The following is a 9,012-nucleotide window of genomic DNA, read 5'->3' on the forward strand; positions in this document are numbered from 1 at the left end:
TTTTCCCTTTACCAACTTCTAAATGCCATTCAAAGAAGATAACTTTCCCTGATTTAACTAGACTTGGATCTGGTGTTAGTTTTCGTAAGCTCCCCAGAAAAGCTTTCTTATGAAATCAAAATTTGTACATTTTTTTAAACAGTTGGTTATGTGTAATTGTTCGGTGTACTAACCAATATTTAATTATCTCCTGTTCGTTTCTTATTTATTCAATCTTTTGTTACATTTTTTTTGTAGTCACATGACGTCAAAAATGGCGGCGTCCAATTCGGAAGACGCGGCCGGTGTTCATCGAAATGATGGAGAGACGTTTTTGTTCACTTCAGAATCAGTTGGAGAGGGACATCCAGGTTACATAACCTTTAATTTTTCTCTCGCTTCTGTAGATATGTAATCGAATAGCCCACAGAAATAGAAGAGAGTAATACACCTATTGAAGCGTTTGTGAATGCGTGAATGATGAAGCCCCCCGGTTTCTGCGCATAGGCAGTCTGAAATTTCAAGACTGTTTTAGCAGCTAATTTTGTTCGGCATTGTCATTAATCCGATGAGTTCGCTGCATTTGTGATATCTCCTTTCGCTATGTTCATAATGAGGAACAATGTTACTTACTTTATTAGATTTCGCCGACAACCGCAGTGCCCATTAAATTGGGTTCCTACAGTCAAGACATGGCGCTGTCTTGACTGTAACTTGCAAGGCCCCATCGCGGGTCGCGTTGATATAGGACTAGGGTTGTGTCATGGCCAACTTTTGTTCCCAGCAAGTCTTTTTCAATATTCTCTCAAACATCCTATGCGATTTGTCGTTAGTTCAAAGTAATGGATATCTAGCAGATAATGAATACCTATTCATGTCCTCTTTGCTTCAGCCCCGTATGGGTACAATGTGTGAATCCCATTTCTGGTGTCCTCCGCTGTGATATTGCTGGAATATTGCTAAAAGCGGCGTAAAACCAAACTCACTCACTCACTCTTTGCATCAGTCCCAACTTTAATACATTTCAGACAAGATCTGTGACCTGATCAGTGATGCTGTCTTGGATGCTCATTTGGCCGAGGACCCATTCTCCCGTGTGTCCTGTCAGACTGCCGCCAAGACAGGCATGGTATTTGTTTGTGGAGACATTGTGTCCAAGGCAGAAACTAACTACCAGCAAGTCATCAGGGACACTGTTCAGCACATAGGCTACGACACTTCAATTAAGGGTGGGTACACACAGCGGTTAATAGTGTATTAGATCTTTTCCTTAACCTGCCCTCAATGTATCATGATGTATAGTAGTTTTCTATTTTTCAAGCTTTAGAACATTGTTACAGCTTAGACATGCTTTCAGCAGACCAAAATTATAGATCTAAGGATTTTTTGAAGAATTTTGCCTAAGACTGATATTTTGTGTCTGCTATATTTGCAGTGTAGTGATCATGGATCATACCATGCGTTCTGATCAGATAACAGTTGCACGTTTACTTTCTGTGTGATTGCATTGTTTAATTTTAACTTGTTTCACTCACCTGAACAATGCTGTACTGAAGTTTTCTTAATAAAAATAATTTCATGATATATGAATATATACAAAGCACTGATGCCATTTTGTATGGTGATCAAATTCTATTTAAGGGTCAGTAGTTTTATCCTGCTGTCAGTCAGCCAGTACAAGCAAGTACAACCTTACGTTGCAGGGTTTGACTACAGCACTTGTAATGTGCTGCTGGCTGTGGAGGATCATGTACCATCAACAGATGAAGAAAATGGGACGTACGAGTCCATGTCTATCAATGCCCCGTCAACTGATACTGTAAGTACTAGACTCCTTACATCCTTGCATTAGCTTCAGACCATTGTCTCTTCTGATTCCATTGTTAAGGGCATCATTATGGAGGTTCTTGGGGAGGGTAGGTCATCACTGTCCCATGTTTGTGTAAAAGCTGACCTGAGAGGTCTCAATGGTCAGGTTGAGCTTTGGCTTATTGTGTGGCATGTGTCCCAAGTGATGGGATATTCTGGCATGTCTTGGAGGAGGTTGCATCAAATATTGTTGTTGTGTGAACCTGATTTCTGATTGTGTTTTCAGGCTCTGATGTTTGGCTACACCACAGATGAAACTGATTGCTATCATGTTTTCAGGCACTACTGTAGACTAAGGCTTAGTCTCTGAACATATATAATTTTGATAGTAACAAACAAGCCCATTTAAATTGAAAAGGAGCCCTAGGGAGACCAGAGATTCAGAACCTGGGGAAATCTAGACTTGCTTCGTTTAGGGCTTTAGCTAGCACTACTGTTATGGCTATGCCACAGATGAAACTGAATAATCATGTTTTCAGGCTCTGATGTTTAGCTACGTCACAGATGAAACTGATTGCTGATCGTAGGGCTCCAGATAATTTTTCATGATCAGGAGTATGTACTCCTTATTTTTTCAATATAGGAGTACTGGAAAACAATAAGAGTGCATTTAGAGTACTGAATGGAATTTAATGGAGTATCAGTAACCTTGTGTTTCGCTTATGCACCACAACATTGCTAGTCTTGTGTAAACAGGTCAATAAACAATGAAACAATACTTTTTCAGATAAGTACGTCTGTAAATGATTCTAAGACCGTACACCATTGCTGTGGTGCGTATCTGCTATGTTTTCTAAATTATTTCCTACTGCATTGTGCTTATTTTATATCCGTACATACGCCCCTTATCTGGAGCCCTGTGATCATGTTTTTAGGCACTGAATGTTTGGCTATGCCATAGATGAAACTGATTGCTGATCATGTTTTCAGGCACTGATGTTTGGCTATGCCACAAATGAAACGGATGAGTGTATGCCACTTACAGTGATACTCTCACATCAACTGAATTCCAAAATGGCTGAACTCCGCAGAAATGGTGAACTTTCATGGGCAAGGCCTGATTCCAAAACACAGGTAGGCTGCACGTCTTGTCATTGGAATGGAAACACTATTTATCATGGTGGACAAATGAATATTTTGAAGTGCACATGTTTATGAAATTCTTTTTTTAAAAAGGCATTTCCTAGGACTAAGCCCCATTGAGTTAGCAAGCACTTGTCTCACTACCTGCATGTCTTGTCATGTGACAACCCCTCACCCACCCCAGCTCAGCCTGAGGCTTCACAGCTGTGTACAGGGACATAGTGAAGGTTCCAGCATTACCCTGGGGCAGTCTCTGTCCTGGGTCTGGGGACTTTCCCACAGGCTGAGGGAGGCACAGGGCCTCTGTGTGTAGCCTTTACTGCAGGTATCTAGGAAACACCTGGTAGAGAAAGATGAAGACATGTTTTTATAAGACTTTGTCCAAGGAAGAATCTCAAACTGGTGTGAAGTTCACTTATGAAATATTATATTCTCCTATAGCATTTTTTCCTTGAAGAATGATTTATTTGTTATCACCTAATCATTATCTTATTTGTGGTATATTTGATTCCAACATTACAATTTGATTTTGCTGTTTATAGAGTATAATGTACCATAAATGACCAAATATACAGATAATTAACCATAATAAGAAACCCCAACTTGGACTGAAATGTTACACTTGCACATCATGAGTTGTCATGCAGCGATACAATATAGATATGTTTAATTGCTGTATAAACACAACCTGACACACATGCCTAAAGATTTACTTCTTTTTTAAGGACCAATAAGCATTTTTGTCAGTGTTGTAATTTGTGTTTTGAGTTCACTAAAATAGCCCCCATGTTTCTACAGTCTGCTTTTCCTTTTGAACCTGGTCTGAAATATTTACAGTTAAAACATTTCCAAAATGCATATTGTGATGTTTAGTGTATCCTGTGTAATGTGATACATATCGTATCATGACTTTGCTTTCTTGTTTCACCTCTAAAACCAACCATGTTCACTGGCTGCTATGCCACTGTTTCTTATGGTATCCCATGGTCTCTTTATTCACAGAGTTTAAGGGGCGGTGGGGGAGCCTAGTATTTAAATTTTTCGCTTTTGCGCCGAAGACCTAGGTTCAATTTCTCATGTGGGTACACTGAGAAAAGCCCATTTCTGGTGTTTCTCGCTGTGATATTACGGGAATATTGCTAAAATCAGTGTAAAATCATCCATATTCACTCACTCACAGATTTTATGATGGATACTTGTATTTGGAGACATTAATTAAACATATTTTTCAATCCAAGTCAATTCAATAATTGACAAAACATATTTCCTCAATAAATTATTTTGGCCTGTGTACAGGTAACTGTGGAATATCGAGTTGAAGGTGGCGCCACCATCCCCATCCGGGTCCACACAGTGGTCATCTCCATCCAGCATGATGAACATGTCACCATGGAGAAGCTACGTGATGATCTCATGAGCAAGGTCATCCGATCAGTCATCCCTGCGGAGTATCTGGACGACCGGACCATCTGCCATCTACAGCCATCGGGAAGGTTCATCATTGGGGGGCCTCAGGTATAGTTCCTTGTACTGATAGTATAAACTCTCTGGAACCCATGCAGCAGATCAAGCAAGACCACTCTCTCTTAACTGAGCTGCAGAGTGCCAGATGTAAGAGTGGCAAAACAGATCACCATAACCCAACTAAGTTTGAAACGCTTGCATATGAAAATGCATGATCAGTTTGAAAAACCCAGCAGTAGAATATACTGTGTCATCGCCCAGCACAGCCCATTCAGCTTGTGTACCTTATGACTACATCAGCCTGTATTTACTGGTCGAATGGCTATATTTGACCTCCACTGCAGTTAATAATTCACGTTGTGTACTTGTGTGACAAATTTAGGCACATGAACAGATGAAAATTAAAAGTCACCTGAAAGTCACCTGTTCATTGGTATAATAGTACACAGTACACTGGATCCAAGGACCTAAAGAAAAATATGAAGACCCAATGTAAATGATAACATGAGAGTAAAAATACTCAGTGGCTTAAAACATTATCTGGAGCCCAGCAACTGGTAACAAACCCAGAGTGCTCATACAGCGATGAAGATTCTGTCAACAGTTCCATGGTCACGTGTTGGTTTCTGGACAACTTCAACACCAATATAAGTTGATTTCATTGAAATTTGGTCTCTTATGAAAAAATGGTCTGATACCTGCAGTAAGTGGTTAGTATTATGTTGGTCTAAGACAGTGACAAAGACTAGTCTGGGATATATTTCATGATCCACTGATGGTTGGGTAGCCTTGTGGTTAAAGCGTTCGCTCATCACGCTGAAGACCGGGGTTTGATTCCCCACATGGGTACAATGTGTGAAGCCGATTTCTGGTCACACACACACACACACACACACACACACACACACACACACACACACGATTGCTGGAATATTGCTGCGTAAACAGCAGCGTAAAACCAAACTCACTCACTCATGATCCACTACCTATGATACCTAAGTCCCTAAATGTGTTTTTTAAAAAGAATGGTTGTCTGGGAGCCCCAGTTATCACAGCTGCAGTTCCCCTATTCATTGTCTGGAATTCTTTCCCTCAGGAGTACCAGAAACCTATGATAGTAGTTTCAAGACCTGGTACCAGCACCATACTGATCCTTATGGATTTCACTAAAGTGATGGTAAACGCCTGAGTTCCACATCACTTCAGACATTCCTTCATCACCACTGGGATATGACTGAAATATTGTTGAAAGAAGGGTAGAACCGACCTCACTCACTCACAGATTGTTTCCTCTGTTCAGGGTGACGCAGGACTGACCGGCAGGAAGATCATCGTGGACACATATGGAGGATGGGGAGCTCATGGAGGCGGGTCACTCTCCGGGAAGGATCCAACAAAGATTGACCGATGTGCATCTTACGCTGCTCGCTGGGTTGCACTGTCGCTGGTCAAGGCTGGACTCTGCAAGAGAGTTCTTGTTCAGGTCAGACCCCCAGACATGTTGTGGACTAAACTCTACTTTACTTCACTTTGTACTGTTAGATTTTCCTGTAGGGGGTTCAGGGTTAGAAAAGGTCCTGGAAACATGTGCATGTTGTACAATGCAACTCATTCAATCATGTTTTGATTGTTAGATTGTTGACATTTTGTGATAGTTGTTCACGTCGAAGATGGTACATTTTTCGAAAGTGGAGATATAAGGATTATATATAAGAAATATTGGGTAACAAAAACATTACTACACTGTCATGTGAGTCCAACGGATTTTAATGAAACTTGTGTAAGATTAAAGAATTAATGTATAACCGTTGCCCTTGATTAGGAAATACAAGAATGTCATTTCATATTGAATGAGTGAGTGAGTAAATGTATCTTTCAGCCTCATCAGCAATATGTCGGCTATATATGGCTATAAAAACAATTACTTTCCTGAGGATATGAATGTACATACATAATAGTGATGATGAAGATAGTCATTTCATCATGTTCATAAATTCAGTATGAAACACATGTTCATATAGTAATCTCTACTGGCTGCCAACAGTTGTCATCATATTTTAGTGGTATTTACCAAATTACCTCGCCATTCATTAAATTAATTAAACAAAATTAATTATGATATTCGATACCACAGATCATGTTTTTATATAACACGGTGGAAGGGAATCATGGCAGTACAAATTGGTGTTTCCTCACAGTTGACTGTAACAGTTATCACCATTTCAGAATTCCTCACCCTTGAATAATTGATTGTGTGACTACTTGTGTGTTTTTTTATAGTAGATTGGTAGGGAATGAAACAGTTAATGACTTTAGTGAACTTCCTATTGTATGGATTGTGTGACATCCCCCCTCCACACCTCTGACAACTAAGTTAAATAATTTTATATGTTTCATAACTTTATCTTTAATTTTTCTCTTATGTTACTTACCGTGAAGAATTTTCTTTAGCTGTCCTTTATTGTTATCAAATACCATGGGAAAAAATTTCCCAAAGTGTAATTGAGCAGAACTGTGCACGCATGATACAGATGTATTGGCGATAACTGTTCGGCAGCCAGTATATACCTGGCTAGCTATTCTCGATACGTACGTAGCCCTACGAACTTCTTAAGCCCCTTCTTAACACATTGGCTACGATCAAAGTAAGAATTCTTAGGGCTATGAACGTTTTGAGAATAAGGGCCGTGATGTTTTGCTATTGAGTGTTATTCTTTGTGTAGATGGACAATGTATGTTTCAGTTGTCCTACGCCATCGGTGTGGCTGAACCAGTGTCAGTGACTGTGTTTGACTATGGCACATCCTCCAAAAGTATAAATGAGCTGGGTGACATCGTCAAGAAAAACTTTGACCTTCGACCTGGAAATATTATTAAGTAAGTTACATAGTTTCATTTCTCATTCATGTGACCACTTGTTTATCTTGTCAGTTCTGATTGACAAAATTATATAGAATCAAAAATCCCCAACAGCTATCAAAATATTGTCCTTTTCCTGACTCATTGCTTCATTTTCACTTTACCCGAGATATAGTGGAATCATTTTGTTTTATGTTCCCCAAGAACAGAAAAAACATTTTGCTCAAACACACCTCTCCACTTACACATGCACACTGGCCCTCACATGACCTCATGACCTATGACCCTCTCCATTTCTGGAGCAATCCAAAAAAGAAACTTGGCCGACCACTCCAGCCCTAACACATGCGTTACACACATAACAACACCCACCCACCCAACCACCATCACCACCATCATGCATTACACACATACTCCACACCCACCCAACCACCATCACCACCATCACCACCATCACCACCACACTGCCCTTGCCTCACCAGCCCACCACCCCTTTTACTCAATACCCTGGCTCATACAATGCTTACACGCGTTGTTAATATCAACTTGAAGTAACGCACTATTCCTACGCTACCTGGGCCGGTGGGGTAGAGTAGTGGTTAAAGCGTTCGCTCGTCCCCCTGAAGACCCCGGGTTCAATTCCCCACACAGGTACAATGTGTGATGCCCATTTCTGGTGTTCCCCTCCGTGATATTGCTGGAATATTGCTAAAAGTGGCATAAAACCATACTCACTCACTCGCTCCTACCCTACCTGTGGTTTATCTTTCTTGTTACCTTTTCAGTGAACTGAATCTCCGTCAACCAATCTACCAGAAGACGGCCAGCTACGGGCACTTCGGGCGTTCCGAGTTCCCCTGGGAGGAGCCGAAGCCTATTCAGTGTTAATTTCGTCTGCTGCCACAGGTTGGTTGGCATCATGACGGGGAAGCAAACGTTTATTTGTCTGCTATATTCATATCATATCCCAGACATATCTGGCAACTGTATATTTTTCTTTAGGACTTTACATTCAAATTATGAGAATCTCTGATTTGATATTTTAATTTTGTTCAAATTACTTAAATACTTAAATATATGTATGTATCCAGTATCTGAATGTTGTTTGGAGGTGTTATAGAAACCACTTGTAGCTGATCGAGAGTATTTCCAAATACCCCTTATTATATCTGGTGTCTAATCTATTCACAGGTTTCTCCTGTAAAGAGCAGTTTGTTCCGGCTGTTTATTGTACACTTTATGTGTAGGATAAAGCACGACTCCGAGGTTATGATTGGGAAAGTAAGCCCTCGACCATCGGGTGGAGAGAAGTAAGACCTCGAGCGCTATGCGCTCTTGGTCTTACTTCTCCCCACCCTCCGGTCTCGGGTCTTACTTTCCCAACCATAACTTCTCTCCACCCGATGGTCGAGGGCTTACTTTCCCAACCATAACCGAGGAGGAGTGCTTTATTATACATATAAACCGTCAATGATGGATAATTAGATGATCATGTAATGAAGCTACATAACAGTAACTGAAGCGCTAGTAAAATCAATTGAATGACAGTAGGCCTAACTATAAATACATAATTCAACCCTCGTTCTTTGTCGGCCCGGTGGCTGTGAGGTAGAGCGTCCGCTTATGAATCTGAAATATGCGGTTCCAATCCTTCTAGGGAAAACATTTGCACATTTAAGTTGATCTTTGACAATATTTGTAATTAATTTCAAAACACTAACATATCATCTGCATTTGAATGTTGATGTTAATATAGAG

At 40.4% G+C, this 9,012-nt stretch overlaps 1 protein-coding gene across 1 annotated transcript; it reads left to right on the forward strand.

The window, feature by feature from the left end:
• The first annotated feature begins 241 nt into the window (after positions 1–241).
• LOC124286444 (S-adenosylmethionine synthase-like) lies at positions 242–8,648 on the forward strand. The gene is made up of 8 exons (XM_046722823.1): positions 242–350; positions 1,008–1,208; positions 1,683–1,798; positions 2,779–2,922; positions 4,228–4,446; positions 5,696–5,878; positions 7,139–7,272; positions 8,040–8,648. The coding sequence occupies exons 1-8, from the start codon at positions 242–244 to the stop codon at positions 8,140–8,142; spliced, it is 1,209 nt and encodes a 402-aa protein (XP_046578779.1). The 3' UTR covers positions 8,143–8,648.
• Positions 8,649–9,012: the final 364 nt, after the last annotated feature.

This window comes from Haliotis rubra, unplaced genomic scaffold (genome assembly GCF_003918875.1).
Source record: "Haliotis rubra isolate DU_JTF1 unplaced genomic scaffold, ASM391887v1 Scf383, whole genome shotgun sequence".
Lineage (NCBI taxonomy): Eukaryota > Metazoa > Mollusca > Gastropoda > Lepetellida > Haliotidae > Haliotis > Haliotis rubra.